Source organism: Protopterus annectens, chromosome 1.part1 (assembly GCF_019279795.1).
Source record: "Protopterus annectens isolate FY-2018-M chromosome 1.part1, PAN1.0, whole genome shotgun sequence".
NCBI lineage: Eukaryota > Metazoa > Chordata > Ceratodontiformes > Protopteridae > Protopterus > Protopterus annectens.
This window is the reverse complement of record NC_056726.1, coordinates 449975474-449992233: the sequence shown is the minus strand read 5'-3', so window position 1 is coordinate 449992233 and position 16760 is coordinate 449975474. Positions and strand designations below refer to the sequence as shown.

The 16760-nt window shown below is 42.3% G+C and overlaps 1 protein-coding gene across 8 annotated transcripts in view; it reads right to left on the bottom strand.

Annotated features, from left to right (window-relative positions):
• Positions 1–16760, bottom strand: part of B3GALNT2 (beta-1,3-N-acetylgalactosaminyltransferase 2) — a 1092678-nt gene that overhangs the window by 512997 nt on the left and 562921 nt on the right. For all 8 annotated transcript variants that reach the window (XM_044075837.1, XM_044075856.1, XM_044075828.1 and 5 more), the window contains one exon: positions 2918–3013. In XM_044075837.1, the coding sequence (XP_043931772.1) occupies positions 2918–3013 (96 nt within the window). The remainder of the gene's footprint in view (positions 1–2917; positions 3014–16760) is intronic.

The following is a 16760-nucleotide window of genomic DNA, read 5'->3' as shown; positions in this document are numbered from 1 at the left end:
CAATGATTGGATAGACTATAAGTGATGTATAATGTTTGCAACTAAAATTATGTCAATATGGTTGATTTTCATTTATATAAATTTATGCGTGCCTATGTTATGCATGATAATTTAATAAAGATGTTTCTTTATTAAAACAAAAAGCAATTTTGCAGAATCACTGGCTTTCCCAATCAACCGAAAATATTAATTGGAAGCTGCAATTGGTGTCCATGAACCCACACAATTATTGCTGCCAAAGCCATGTAAATATTTGGAATGTGCTCACTGTAATAAAAAAAACAGCTCATACCACAAAAAAGCATGCAAGAAGTGACAGGACAGCCTGCACTGTTTAAAGTGTACTGTTACACTTTTCAACCATCTGTGTTTTAAACAGTTTATTCCATTTTTGGTTATACTCCTGATGTTGAAACTGCAAGGGATTTAAAAACAGAGTATGACATTTTTTTACATTTTAGTTTCACTGTCAAACACAGTTATTCCTTATAACTACAGTCACAAAATGATTTCAACTTACAGTGGATATAAAAAGTGTACACACCCCCTGTTAAAATGCCAGGCTTTTGTGATATTAAAAAATGAGACCACAATAAATAATTTCAAAACTTTTCCCACCTTTAATGTGATGTATAACCTGTACAATTCAATTGAAAAACAAATCTGTTAGGGGAAAAAATGGTTGCACCCCCTTAAACTAATACTTTGTTGAAGCACCTTTTGATTAAATTACAGCATTCAGTCTTCTTGGGTAAGAGTCTATCTGCATGGCACATCTTGACTTGGCAATATTTGCCCACTCTTCCTTGCAAAAGCGCTCCAAATCTGTCAGATTGGGAGGGCATCTCTTGTGCACAGCCCTCTTCACATCTCCCCACCGATTATCTATTGGATTTAGGTCTGGGCTCTGGCTGGGCCATTCCAAAACTTTAATTTTCTTCTGGTGAAGCCATTCTTTTGTTGATTTGGATGTATGATTGGGGTCATTGTCGTGTTGAAAGATGAAATTCCTCTTCATCTTCAGCTTTCTAGCAGTCGCCTGAAGGTTTTGAGCCAAAAGTGACTGGCATTTGGAACTGTTCATAATTCCCTCTACCTTGACTAAAGCCCTAGTTCCAGCTGAAGAAATGCAACCCAAAAACATGATACTGCCACCACCACTATGCTTCACCATAGGGGTGGTGTTCTTTTGGTGATGCGAAGTGTTGTTTTTGTGCCAAAAGTACCTTTTGGAATTGTAGCCAAAACATTCAACCATGGTCTCATCAGACCATAACACATTTTCCCACATGCTTTTGGGAGGCTTGATGCATTGTTTTGCAAATTTTAGCCAGACCTTGATGTTTTTCTGTGTAAGAAAAGGCTTCTATCTTGCAACCCTACCACATAGTCCAGACATATGGAGAATAAGGGAGACTGGTGTCACATGTAGTACACAACCAGTACTTGCCAGAAATTCCTGCAGCTCCTTCAGTGTTGCTGTAGGTCTCTTGGCAGCCTTCCTGACCAGTTTTCATCTTCCCTTTTCATCAATTTTGGAGGGTTGTCCAGTTCTTTGCAACATCACTGTTGCCCCATATTTTCTCTACTTTTTGATGACTGTCTTCACTGTGTTCCATGGTATATCCAATGCTGTGGAAATTTTTTTGTACCTTCTCCTGACAGATACCTTTTAACACTGAGATCCCTTTGTAAGCTCTCTGTGAACCATGGCTTTTGCTGTAGCAGGCAAATGACTAAATGTCAGGAAAATCCTACTAGGACAGCTGAACTTTATTTGGGGTTAATCAGAGTCTCTTTAATTGATGGCAGGTGTGTACCCAAGAAGACTGAATGCTGTAATTAAATCAAAAGGTGCTTCAACAAAGTATTAGTTTAAGGGTGTGCACACTTATGCAACCAGCTTATAGTTGTTGTTGTATCTTTCGGCTTTGCTCGGTTAGGGTTCGCCACAGAGGAACTCCGGTCTGCTAATGATTGGCAGTAGATTTTTACGTACTGAGCTGCCAGCCCTAACGTACAACCTTCAACGAAGATACGCCCATTCACGCATGTCTCCACAAAGAAGACGCTTTAGTTGAGAATCGAACAGGACAACGTCTTACTGTGAGGCGACAACGCTACCGCAGCACCACCACCGCAGCATGCAACCAGTGTTTTTTATTCTTTATATTTAACAGATTTGTTTGTTTTTCAATTGAATTGCAAAGGTTATATGTTAAAAGTCACATTAAAGGTGGGAAAAGGTTTGAAATGATTTATTGTGGTCTCATTTTTTCATATCACAAAAACCTGGCATTTTAACAGGGGTGTGTACACTTTTTATATCCACTGTTTGCACTGGTGATTTGCATACACCAGCAAATTTTCCTGGCTAATTAAAAGAACATTTCTTTAGAGGAACATCTGCTTACTTACATTACAGTTAACTAACAGATCTCCATTTTCAATGTAATGTTCCACCTGTGAGATAACAGCTGACAACTTGTTTCACTGGGATACAAAACTTTGCTGTTTCTGTGCTTAGCATGGAAAAATAGTAGATTATATGCTAATGCAGGTATTGAGGCACTGTAGGTTTAGTCTTCTATGATGTCATGGCAGGAATTTTAGGTTTCAACAAAATTTTCAAGGTACTGTCCAGGCCATTAAAAATATTTGCAAACACACACTTTTTTGTATCAATCATTGTAAAATTTGGTAATGCATATGGTAAGGCTTGTTATTTACACTTGGTGTGGAAAAGGTGTAGCATTACAATAACTACTGATAATATGCATCAACTTGAAAATCCTAGACTCAGGAAAACAAACCTTTTTGAGGTATCCTCAACTAACAAAAAGTGATGCCCTTTAAAAGTAAAAAATGAGTTTGATTCACTACTATGCAAATGATCACAAGTGCTTTGCATCCTTACCTTGGGAAGAATAAACTGTTCCACTGCTTTGTACCATAACCCATTTACTAGTATGCCAGCGCTGACTGGGCTAAAACGTGCTGTGAAAAGTGCCTCCTGTTAAACAGCAAAACACTTTAAGTTAAACCAAGTAGTAAAAGTTTTACACATAAAACAAATATACTACAGGTCTTTTCTTAAGGTCCCTACAGATAGCATGTCTACCACTGTCTACCGTACCTCAAAATACCATAAGGATCAATGGAGAGCAGCAGCCTCAAAACATCACAGAAATGTTTTGCACAAAAGAAGCAAACTTGTCAGTAAATAGCATTTTATTCCATACCCTCACAGGGTTGTTTAAGCATTAATAGGTTCTGTGTTTCCACAACTGAGAAGAACATTTTTGGCTGCTAATGATTTGAAAAACATAAAATATATTCATCCAAAATGAAAAATCCTTATGTTAAACAAGTTAAAATGTAGTCAGTCTGTCATTGTTGCTTATTAAATACAGAAATTAACAATTTGCTATTCAAGATAACTGACCAAAACTGAACAGCAGGACCTCAAGAATTCCCACCATTCTGTGTAAGTCTATCTAACAATACAACTGAACTAGCAGGATTTTCTGGGATTAACGGCAACTTATTTACATTTATTCATATAAAACAATAAGCTACTTAATTACTACTATGCAGCTTCCTTTACAAACAGGAAGGATAAGGACACTGCCTCTATAATACTACCTGCTTCCTCTAGCCTATCAAACCTCCAGTCAAACCTATGAAATAAAACCCAAGTCATTGCAGGACACTTGAGAGGCAAACTCATAAGAAAGGAGTTGAAAAAATTTAAAAAAAGCAAACAATCTTCAAAGATGTATTAAAGATGTGAAATCTGCTGTACCCCTATCTCAGCATCTCTTGGCAAACCTCTGATTCTATGAATACAAAAACATTCCCTGGGATTCATGAAGCTCGGTGCAAGGACGGAGGTAGGCTTGCGCCGACAGTGCGGCGTGAAGATGGCTCAGTAGCGCCAAATGCATATTAATGAAGGCGCGCTGCCGCCACAGCCACGTGCACAGGAAAGGAGCGCGAGTGCATAGGGCGTGTCGAAGTGCCACACGGAGGCGTGGAAATGCCAGCTGTCGACATGCAACCTAAAATACTTGCATATAACAAGTTGCAAGATAGTAATCACATCTGTCAGTGTCCGTGGATACTGAAATGTATGCAAAGCATGCAAGAAAGTTCCTGCGAACACAAAATGAAGAAGCAAACACAAATGCACGGTAGGGAATAACGGGTCCCTATCCCGTGAACAAATGACATGGAAGACCGTGTGGCCGTAGTCCAACGCAGTGTAGATAGCTATACCAAGTGGAAGTGAAACGCATCATATGTTAGCAAGCCGCCAGTAGGTATGTCCAGCCCAATGGTTAGGGTCACCAGCTGACCCATAATGTGAGGGAGGGTACACAGCTGGGCAGATGTGTCCATAACAAAATACAATATAATTGTACATATCTAGCAACCGTATGTCTGAATCATATCCCACAAGGCATGTAATAGTAACATACAAAAGGTATGTCCGTATTTCACATACTAAATGTGATAGGAAATAGAATAAGCATGTAAACGAAACAGAATGAGCATATAAACAGCTACAACAATAAGGAAACATGTTGGCAGAAAGGAACAGTATTATCCGTACCGTCGACTGTGGGGACGTGCTGTCCGGTACAGTCAGATATGTGTACGGAATATATCATATCCTGGACATAGGAAAAGGTGGCATCCTACCAATGATTAGAACAGTCTGCCAAAATCCGCAAATCAGCAGTACAAGCCGAATTTGTCAGGATGTGTCACAGGTATACCAACCATGTAATGAAAGTTAAGTATGGGCGTGTACCTATGTGCATGAGGTATAGCATGTGGAAAGCAAACATGGCAGGGAAGTCCACACAACCATACAGGTACCTGACATATGTAGGGTATTCAATGTGTTACTCTGGCCGTGTCATAGGCCAACAACCAAAGCAGTGATGTATGGGGTGTGAGGAATATGTGTGTGTGTGTGTGTGTGGATGGGTAATGGTACAATCCTCCAAGGCGATACTGTGTTGTATGCAGAATAGGTGAACCGGAGGTGTATGAGGGAGCAGCGGGTGAAGCTGAAAGAAACACAAACACATGTATAAACAGCTGCAATACAACCAGACAGGCCATACTGTAGAACACAATCCCACAAACATATGAATATTGAAATGTGCGATACAAATGTATAGACATGTCACTGGCACATACCCACAGATTGGTCCTGATGGAACTGGCCATAACAAATGCAACACACCTGGATGCATAATGGACTACCCAGCATCCCCTCCACATCACACAACCCGCTCCCATACCTGAACGTCCACCAAATCCAGCCATACTTGGCCTACTGGTTTGGTGCAGCCACAGCTATACATAGTGACCACTATGCATATGTAGTAGGTAGTGTCACCCTAGGCAGTTGCAGGATTGCAAACTATGTATCCCTTGAATGTAAAACCCCCAGCACATTTTCATAACACCAGAAAAATGGTCGGTATTCGTCTTGTTTTGGACCTGTCCAATTTTTGGGATATCTGTCATGGGATACGTAACCTGTGTAAACATTAGAATGGAAGACACAAAGTCCAGTCCTGTAGATATCTGGACACAAGTTGGAATGTGCATTAGAGGTGCACGACACTGTCCAGCCCTAAATCGTCATGCATAACCTACTACCCACGATCAAACACCTGCCCATGACGCATGTGTCCCTACACGAATAAGCGAGAGAATATATTGCACACATTCGCATAGTGGCACATGGTATAAGGGTGATGAAGGCACTGACGTAAACAGGATACCCCTGATCCACTGTGTGAGGGACAATTAATGTATGTGTAGGTGTGACCTGACCAACAATGGTACAATGCCAAATGTCTTGTGACCGTAGGAAATAACTATGCACCATACTGCATGTAACAGTTGCCTAAATCGGTCATGTCAGGATAGAATAAACGTAATTCGTACAAGAAACAGGCAAACAACAAAAGTGCCAAAGGTATAAGGCTTATAGCTAGGAAACAAATGACTGTTCTAAACCTGCAGTGACCGTGGCTATGTGTTGGCCCAAACAATCTGGTGTCCACAGTAGGGTTCTCATCTGTCCCGCTTTGCGAGGGACAGTCCATCGTTGGACAGTTGTGTTCTGACAAAAGACATTTCAAATGGCAAATGTCCTGGGATTGTAGGACATAATTATGTCCCATATGTTATGTAATAGTAGCAGAAAATAATTATTGCAGTACCTACAATACCTAAATGTTACAAGAAACAGAATAAGCAAATAAACCGCTACAACAATAGGCTTTTATGTAGGCAAATAAGTAAAGTTCTATCCGTTGTACTGACTGTGGGTATGTGTCGGCTTGTAAAACCTGGTGTGTTCCCAAAAAGTCCCATCTTGGCCATTCGAAAAGGTGCCAACCCTAGCCACAGGAATACAGCACAACCCATACATATGACAATGTCAATGATACCAATGGTCAGAGCATTCGCACAATAACTGGCCAGACCCTTAAAAACTCACAAAGCCAGTGCCCTTTGGGGGAAAGGTGTTGAATGAGAATGACTACTTACAACAATGAAGAGTAATAGATGCATTTAACTGCAGACAATTAGTAGTATTACGAATCTGTCAACATGTTCCAAGTTAATAGTACTAATATGGTAGAAGTGTCCGTGATTGTCCCCGAGTTGTCATAGCCTTGTCCCTGTCACTGTAGACACGAGTGCCCGAGTATCAGAGAGGTCCGTACACAGAAGTACACCAACCAACTGTCCCAGCTGTTGACAAGACTATTGCATACCTGTAGGGATTTCATAACAGATGTCCAGAATAATATTCATTGTATGTATAAATGAACGAAATAGTCAAATGGGAAGGGAAACCACCCCCCCCCCCCAACCTGCATTACGTAGTGGAACCACTCCCCGCCCTAAATTATGTAGCGTCAACCAAATAATGTGGTCAGAGGTGCCCAAACACCTGCATCTGTAAACACAGGTCGAATGTTAAACTCTGGACTAACTCTGTCCATGTGCTACGTCTGATCTTTGAACAGCGCCAGGGCAGTGCTAGTCACCAGTCGGCTGAGCCTAAACCCAGACCAGCACATGAACACCCTGACAATCAAACATGTGTATGTGCGAGGACTGTAAGCGTAAATGTTATGAATATCCTTGGAGTGAGTAGACTTGCAGCACAGGTCCAGAGCAGTAGGAAACAGGGAATGTCCTAACTGTAGTACTGCGGTTTTTCCAACAGGAGAATGGATGCCTGCTTTGTAAGGAAAGCGGTGAGGCATATGTCAGAGCAGCTATGAACCATGGGTATACATATAAATGAGCCAGAACACCAATAGTGTAGTGGTTACAGCATCCACCCAACGTAAAGGCATTCCTGGTGCAAGTATGACTATAGCACATATTAATTGTGTAATGAATGCCTCTGTGCTGTAAAACCAACATTTATACATGTAAAAATGACTGCGTTCGCATGGGTCCGTTAACCGGATTCCATCAAAGTGGTACTGTCATAAGGAATAAGGCACATGCAATCCTAAAGACGTGCCTGTAAACATATGTAACTCAGAATAAGTAGATGCAAGTGGGCCTGCATGGGTGTACGCAGCTATTAGCATAGCAAATGTATGTTGTCTTCTACAGCTGTAACTTTCATATATATATATATATATATATATATATATATAGTCAGACAGATGTGTGTATAGATAAATATCCACAGACATAACAGAAATATGCAATTATATAGCTACATATCTATCTATCTATATATATATATATATATATATATATATATATATATATATATATATGTATATAGATATGTTAAGAATGCTGAAAGATGAAAGCAAACCTAAGGGTTGTGAAGGGAATCCAGAGCAAGTTAGGAATTATTAAGTGCTCGCAGCGTATGTCACATAAAGCTGCACAAGTGTGGGTAGAGCACTGCTCTCCACACCAGAGGCAGGGCTATACCAGTGGCCATAACATCGTTGATGTGCTACGTCAACATTGTAAACAGACGGAATGTAGGACATGTTGCGACCACCTACACTTGTAACCCGCAAATCGTTCATAATCCATAACACCAGGAAAGGCACGTATGTGCAAATATGAATGGATGGTGAGCCTGTGAATACACGAGGCGGTACAAAATGTGTGTAGGGCCCCAACGCTCATGAGAGAGCAATGTGTAAAGGTGTGTCATGGCTGTGATATCAGGTGTATAACGGCTGTTATGCGGGGAAACTCAACACGGGTGTGCAGGAGAAACCATGGATATGCGAGTATGGGCACAGGAGTGATAGGGTATGTTGCGCCGGGTGCAATGGAGCGGCCTGTGGAGGTCAGCTAGTACGTAGTTGCAATTCCCAGATAGAGCGTTGTTTGCGTGGAGACATGCGTGAATGGGCGTATCGTTGTCGGACGTTGTGTGTCAGGTCTGGCAGCCCGGCACATAAAACCTATACACCACACATGAGCGGAACGGAGTTCTGCTGTGACAACCCCAAACCGGGAAAAGCAGAAAGACACAACTACATGAAGAAAACAATTTGTCGACGTACAGTCACAGTAACACAAACACACATCCTATCAACAGTAATAATATGAATGTGTACAGAAACAAACACAGTAGCAGGAATAATAGGCTGCGCATACGAGGAATAGGTCGAATGACACTATCACAACCCAGTTAGCAGCGGCACCCCAGACATGAAAAACTTGCGACATCTGTCTGCTGCATAACGTGCCATATACTGAGCACAAGTTCATCGGAGTGAAGTGTTGGTGTCAGAATGACTAAGACAATAGTATGCTGTTGAAGCAGGGATAAAACCAATATGCATGTGTAAGTGTCCATGTCCAGGAAATGTACAGGTTAACGGACACACAGATGTATATATATATAGATAAAAACGTATATATACACATAGCTATATTAATTTACATACACATATATATCCATACAGATATTATATATATATATATATGTATATATATATATATATATATATATATATATATATATATATATATATATATATTTATATATACACACACACACACATAAGGATATACTACGGATATATACAGATAGATATATATACACAAACAACAGGTAGTGATATATACACATACACACAAAACAAACTATATGTCTGTGTAGATATACACATTCACATAAATAGGTCACTTTACAGCAATTGGGGGTAACATATTTACAGCCCGGGCATTTGTGACTGGGAGGTCCAATAAAGAAACGTTGTACCCCCACATCGCCCAGCTAGGCGGACAGACATACAGACAGGCAATACAGATCAATACACTGCTGCTGTCCAAAACACCGGTAGGAAAGGACCAGTGGGAGAGTTCTGTAAGGTCTACACTTTAAACATGGATAACGGTGTCCTTTGCGGGACCCCAAAAATTCAGGGTATGAAAGAATCTGCTGACACTACTACGAGCAGGATGTAGGTGTATATGGAACAGTAGGTTGTGCAAGTGTGATAATACATGGGTTGACAAAATGTACGACGTGTCCCGAGATGGGGAGAGTGGGCAATGTGTAAGGGTGTGCTCATAACCCAGCTGCGCTCGCAGTAAGTATTTGTCACGACTGCTGTAGAGGGGTGCCAGGTAGGTGGACCATGGGTATGCATTAATGGGCTTAAGTGTGCAGGTGCTGGTTGGCAGAGATGTAGTAGGCCCGCCCAGTGGAAGTCATTAATATTCCTATGTGGGCATAGCATACGTCTACACCTCCCAAACCTGAAGAGCACATCTACCAGATAGTTTGTAAACCATCGGGGAATACATAGAGACCTACACAGTGCCGTGTACCCGATTAGCATGGACGTCCATAGTTATGTATCAGAATGTAACAAAGTATAACTAAACACTGCCAGAACTACTGATATTAGGTGAACAGGTGGCGGAATACAGGTAATGACAGATGACAACATGTATGAGTCATAAGCAGCATGTACCTCGACAAACATGAATGAATACATATGTTCTGTGACTGTGAATGTGTCTGGTTAATAGAACCAATCGTCTAAATGTGTCCCGTAGGGTGTTATGCATTGTTCCTGATACGGTGTTCAGTCACACCCATTGGTATGTGAGTTCTGCTACTGACGGAAAGTGCATAAGTTGCTGACCACCTCAGGTAGATGATAGCATAACAGAAGAGGTTAAACACCCGTACGCCTGCGAGGGACACACCCGTCTGGACAGTTGTGTCTTGCAAAACGACAGTTATGGCACATGGCCCGCCTGTGAGTTCGGGAATGGAGGCTATATAGTGTGTGTAGTGGTGTCAGACATCAATTTGTTGTATTAGTAACAGCTACATGTAATAGGAAACAGTATTATCAATTATAATGCTACATGAATAACCTTAACGTATGCAAACCGTGGAGGTTGTCCGTGTACTACTGGCTGTGGGTCAGACCTCTCAACCAACTGGGGACAAATTTCAACAGAATCACGGACAAGTCAAGAAAACACAAGGACAATCATGGACACATTTAAAATATTAGAGCTATTAACTGGAAACAGTGACAGAATCAGAGCGTATGAATTAATACACATTTTCTGAAGTAAAAGAAGTTTGCAACTCTTACTTATTGTCATTATTCATGAAGTGTAATTCACCACCTTTCCTCCAAACGTCACTAGTTTTAGGAGGGATTAAGAGGGACAGAGTTAAAATTTGATTCAAAATCAGGGACGGCCCTGAAAATCAGTGACAGTTGAGAGGTATGCTGTGGGTATGTGTTGCCTCGACACATGTGGTAGCTCTACATATAGGGTCTATAGGGCCACCACCAGTCTGAATGGCCAAAGTGGAACCTGCTCTGTAGAACTGTCAGATGTACCAGGGCAGAACATACTTACAGCCATGCATAGTACAGAAATATACATATCGGAGCAAATCAAGCATAGTCTAGCAGCAATATAGTTGCATATGCTACTACATATGACATATCGACGTGTCAGGTATACAAGACCTGTAACAAGCAACCAGTACAGACACCTACAACATGAGAAGGTTCCCTAATCAGGACAGTTGCAATGGTTAGAGTATTGTCCATACAACTCAACTGTCCCTGAATGTCAGGTACGCCCTGAGATTGACTGAAAGTCTAACTGTGTCCTTCTTAATCCCTCCTAAATGTAGTGGCTGTTGAAGGAAAGGTGGTGAATTACACTTACTGACTAATGACAATAAGTAAGAGTTATAAACAACTGTTACTTCAGAATATGTGTATTATGCCATATGCTCTGATTCTGCCAATGTGTCAAGTTAATAGCACTACTTTTGTAAAAGTGTCCCTGTTTTTCATGACCTGTACCTGATTCTGCAGAAATGTGTCCCCGATTGGTGGAGAGTTCTGGTATTGTCACATGTGATGTGTGATGAGGGACTGTCCCATGCAAAGTGGGAAAGGTGTCACTCCTACAGTCTCCCGTCGTGCAATCTGAAAGGTGGTCAACGTGCAGTTGGTATGTGGTAGCATGACTCGGCAGACAGCTGCATTAACAAACTCAAGTCACATGTCAGCACTGCAGAATATCAGTTCCCATGTATCAGGCAGATGGGAGCAGATCGTATGAGGAACACGCATATAATATGATTACGTCACTGGACAGGCCGCCGAGTCCGTACAGTCGAACGGCTGCCGTCGCACAATGGTTACACATACCCGATACTGTAGTCATGTAGTCCGATGTAATACGCATCACAAGGGATCACACACACCCAGCGTGAGTGACAAATGTAAGCGGAAATGTCGGAGAGCGAGCGGCTGTAAGCGTGTTTGTCTACCAGTATGCCAGTAGTGCCCTGTCAAAGAAATGTGGAGTGTAAACGTGTATAAGGTGCTGTGACCAGAGGTCAGCAGTGCTTAACACTGCGCAAACCCACGCACAACAGCTCCCACCTGCTGGACTGTGCCTTACCCGGTTTGTATCCAAAGGCGTCGGCCTGTCTGCAAACAAAGAACCGCCCTATACACGTGATGGTAGAAGTACCCTGTGCACATAGCTCATGTGAATTAACAATAGACCATGGCATACGTACAGACAATAGACCACAAACACCATACAGCGCAGACATCCAATAGTATAGCAATGTACTGGCAGATATGTCTGGACCACTGGTGTGTGCATGCCTGGCCGTCCTGTGTTGCAGTGTGTGAGCATGCCCAGTATGACTGTTACGCATGTTGTAGACTGACAATACCGTCATGTGTGTGAGCATGCAAAGTATGGTCAACTGTATTGCATGTGTCATGTCCAGATAGTTAGTACTGTGATGCTGACCCCTCCATTCTACACAGACAGGTGACATGTTGTGTCTGCAGGGTAGTTAATGGTCATGTAGCATTGACAGTTGCTACACGTCTGTATAGCGTGGGGGGACATGCAACCACAGCCACAGTCCTACACAGCACCGTGGGTGGTGCAAATGACTCTCACATGTGTAGGTGTGACGGGGGCACAGCCAACAGTTGTACACATCTGCCACTACTGTACTGGTCTGCCGGGTACTCCATGTCAGTGTGTGGACCTACCTAAATTGCTGGTTGGAGGGATACCAGGGTATGTCAGTTCCCAGCATTAATTACCAGCACAGTGGTGTTGGACGTCCTATTACACATCCTACATCAAACAGCCTGGCCTGATGTCGTCTGTGTGTGTCATAGGGGGTTGGGGTCAGTCATTGGGCATATCCATAGGCCATCGTATATGATTTGTCTTTATTGGTCCACATCTGTCCAGCTGCATGGAATGTGTGTGGGCTGTACGGACACACATGATGGTCAGCCCATAATCTGCAGTGGGTTAGGACACCCTGTGTACTACAGCCTACCATTGTGACCCCCGTATGTGCTACAGAGGTCATGGTGCCACTATGGATGTGTACTGTCTGCTGCCCTAACATTTGGCCACCACAGTCACTTGTATGCTCACATACATACCAGAGCAATGGGTAAGTACACATTCTAATACAACTGCCACTTGTTAGGTCAATAGACATACCCAGGTTGTGTTACGGACTTGAGGACGGTGCTGGAGTGCTGCCTATGTCGGATGCACACAGTGCACCTGCCATACATGGCCGAGCACAGGTACTGTCATATTTGTCATGGCTGTGATATCAGGTGTATAACGGCTGTTATGCGGGGAAACTCAACACGGGTGTGCAGGAGAAACCATGGATATGCGAGTATGGGCACAGGAGTGATAGGGTATGTTGCGCCGGGTGCAATGGAGCGGCCTGTGGAGGTCAGCTAGTACGTAGTTGCAATTCCCAGATAGAGCGTTGTTTGCGTGGAGACATGCGTGAATGGGCGTATCGTTGTCGGACGTTGTGTGTCAGGTCTGGCAGCCCGGCACATAAAACCTATACACCACACATGAGCGGAACGGAGTTCTGCTGTGACAACCCCAAACCGGGAAAAGCAGAAAGACACAACTACATGAAGAAAACAATTTGTCGACGTACAGTCACAGTAACACAAACACACATCCTATCAACAGTAATAATATGAATGTGTACAGAAACAAACACAGTAGCAGGAATAATAGGCTGCACATACGAGGAATAGGTCGAATGACACTATCACAACCCAGTTAGCAGCGGCACCCCAGACATGAAGAACTTGCGACATCTGTCTGCTGCATAACGTGCCATATACTGAGCACAAGTTCATCGGAGTGAAGTGTTGGTGTCAGAATGACTAAGACAATAGTATGCTGTTGAAGCAGGGATAAAACCAATATGCATGTGTAAGTGTCCATGTCCAGGAAATGTACAGGTTAACGGACACACAGATGTATATATATAGATAAAAACGTATATATACACATAGCTATATTAATTTACATACACATATATATCCATACAGATATTATATATATATATATATATATATATATATATATATATATATATATATATATATATATATATATATATATATATATTTATATATACACACACACACATAAGGATATACTACGGATATATACAGATAGATATATATACACAAACAACAGGTAGTGATATATACACATACACACAAAACAAACTATATGTCTGTGTAGATATACACATTCACATAAATAGGTCACTTTACAGCAATTGGGGGTAACATATTTACAGCCCGGGCATTTGTGACTGGGAGGTCCAATAAAGAAACGTTGTACTCCCCACATCGCCCAGCTAGGCCGGACAGACATACAGACAGGCAATACAGATCAATACACTGCTGCTGTCCAAAACACCGGTAGGAAAGGACCAGTGGGAGAGTTCTGTAAGGTCTACACTTTAAACATGGATAACGGTGTCCTTTGCGGGACCCCAAAAATTCAGGGTATGAAAGAATCTGCTGACACTACTACGAGCAGGATGTAGGTGTATATGGAACAGTAGGTTGTGCAAGTGTGATAATACATGGGTTGACAAAATGTACGACGTGTCCCGAGATGGGGAGAGTGGGCAATGTGTAAGCGTGTGCTCATAACCCAGCTGCGCTCGCAGTAAGTATTTGTCACGACTGCTGTAGAGGGGTGCCAGGTAGGTGGACCATGGGTATGCATTAATGGGCTTAAGTGTGCAGGTGCTGGTTGGCAGAGATGTAGTAGGCCCGCCCAGTGGAAGTCATTAATATTCCTATGTGGGCATAGCATACGTCTACACCTCCCAAACCTGAAGAGCACATCTACCAGATAGTTTGTAAACCATCGGGGAATACATAGAGACCTACACAGTGCCGTGTACCCGATTAGCATGGACGTCCATAGTTATGTATCAGAATGTAACAAAGTATAACTAAACACTGCCAGAACTACTGATATTAGGTGAACAGGTGGCGGAATACAGGTAATGACAGATGACAACATGTATGAGTCATAAGCAGCATGTACCTCGACAAACATGAATGAATACATATGTTCTGTGACTGTGAATGTGTCTGGTTAATAGAACCAATCGTCTAAATGTGTCCCGTAGGGTGTTATGCATTGTTCCTGATACGTGTTCAGTCACACCCATTGGTATGTGAGTTCTGCTACTGACGGAAAGTGCATATGTTGCTGACCACCTCAGGTAGATGATAGCATAATAGAAGAGGTTAAACACCTGCGCCATGAGGACACACCCGTCTGGACAGTTGTGTCTTGCAAAGACAGTTATGGCACATGGCCCGCCTGTGAGTTCGGAATGGAGGCTATATAGTGTGTGTAGTGGTGTCAGACATCAATTTGTTGTATTAGTAACAGCTACATGTAATAGGAAACAGTATTATCAATTATAATGCTACATGAATAACCTTAACGTATGCAAACCGTGGAGGTTGTCCGTGTACTACTGGCTGTGGGTCAGACCTCTCAACCAACTGGGGACAAATTTCAACAGAATCACGGACAAGTCAAGAAAACACAAGGACAATCATGGACACATTTAAAATATTAGAGCTATTAACTGGAAACAGTGACAGAATCAGGCGTATGAATTAATACACATTTTCTGAAGTAAAAGAAGTTTGCAACTCTTACTTATTGTCATTATTCATGAAGTGTAATTCACCACCTTTCCTCCAAACGTCACTAGTTTTAGGAGGGATTAAGAGGGACAGAGTTAAAATTTGATTCAAAATCAGGGACGGCCCTGAAAATCAGTGACAGTTGAGAGGTATGCTGTGGGTATGTGTTGCCTCGACACATGTGGTAGCTCTACATATAGGGTCTATAGGGCCACCACCAGTCTGAATGGCCAAAGTGGAACCTGCTCTGTAGAACTGTCAGATGTACCAGGGCAGAACATACTTACAGCCATGCATAGTACAGAAATATACATATCGGAGCAAATCAAGCATAGTCTAGCAGCAATATAGTTGCATATGCTACTACATATGACATATCGACGTGTCAGGTATACAAGACCTGTAACAAGCAACCAGTACAGACACCTACAACATGAGAAGGTTCCCTAATCAGGACAGTTGCAATGGTTAGAGTATTGTCCATACAACTCAACTGTCCCTGAATGTCAGGTACGTCCCTGAGATTGACTGAAAGTCTAACTGTGTCCTTCTTAATCCCTCCTAAATGTAGTGGCTGTTGAAGGAAAGGTGGTGAATTACACTTACTGACTAATGACAATAAGTAAGAGTTATAAACAACTGTTACTTCAGAATATGTGTATTATGCCATATGCTCTGATTCTGCCAATGTGTCAAGTTAATAGCACTACTTTTGTAAAAGTGTCCCTGTTTTTCATGACCTGTACCTGATTCTGCAGAAATGTGTCCCCGATTGGTGGAGAGTTCTGGTATTGTCACATGTGATGTGTGATGAGGGACTGTCCCATGCAAAGTGGGAAAGGTGTCACTCCTACAGTCTCCCGTCGTGCAATCTGAAAGGTGGTCAACGTGCAGTTGGTATGTGGTAGCATGACTCGGCAGACAGCTGCATTAACAAACTCAAGTCACATGTCAGCACTGCAGAATATCAGTTCCCATGTATCAGGCAGATGGGAGCAGATCGTATGAGGAACACGCATATAATATGATTACGTCACTGGACAGGCCGCCGAGTCCGTACAGTCGAACGGCTGCCGTCGCACAATGGTTACACATACCCGATACTGTAGTCATGTAGTCCGATGTAATACGCATCACAAGGGATCACACACACCCAGCGTGAGTGACAAATGTAAGCGG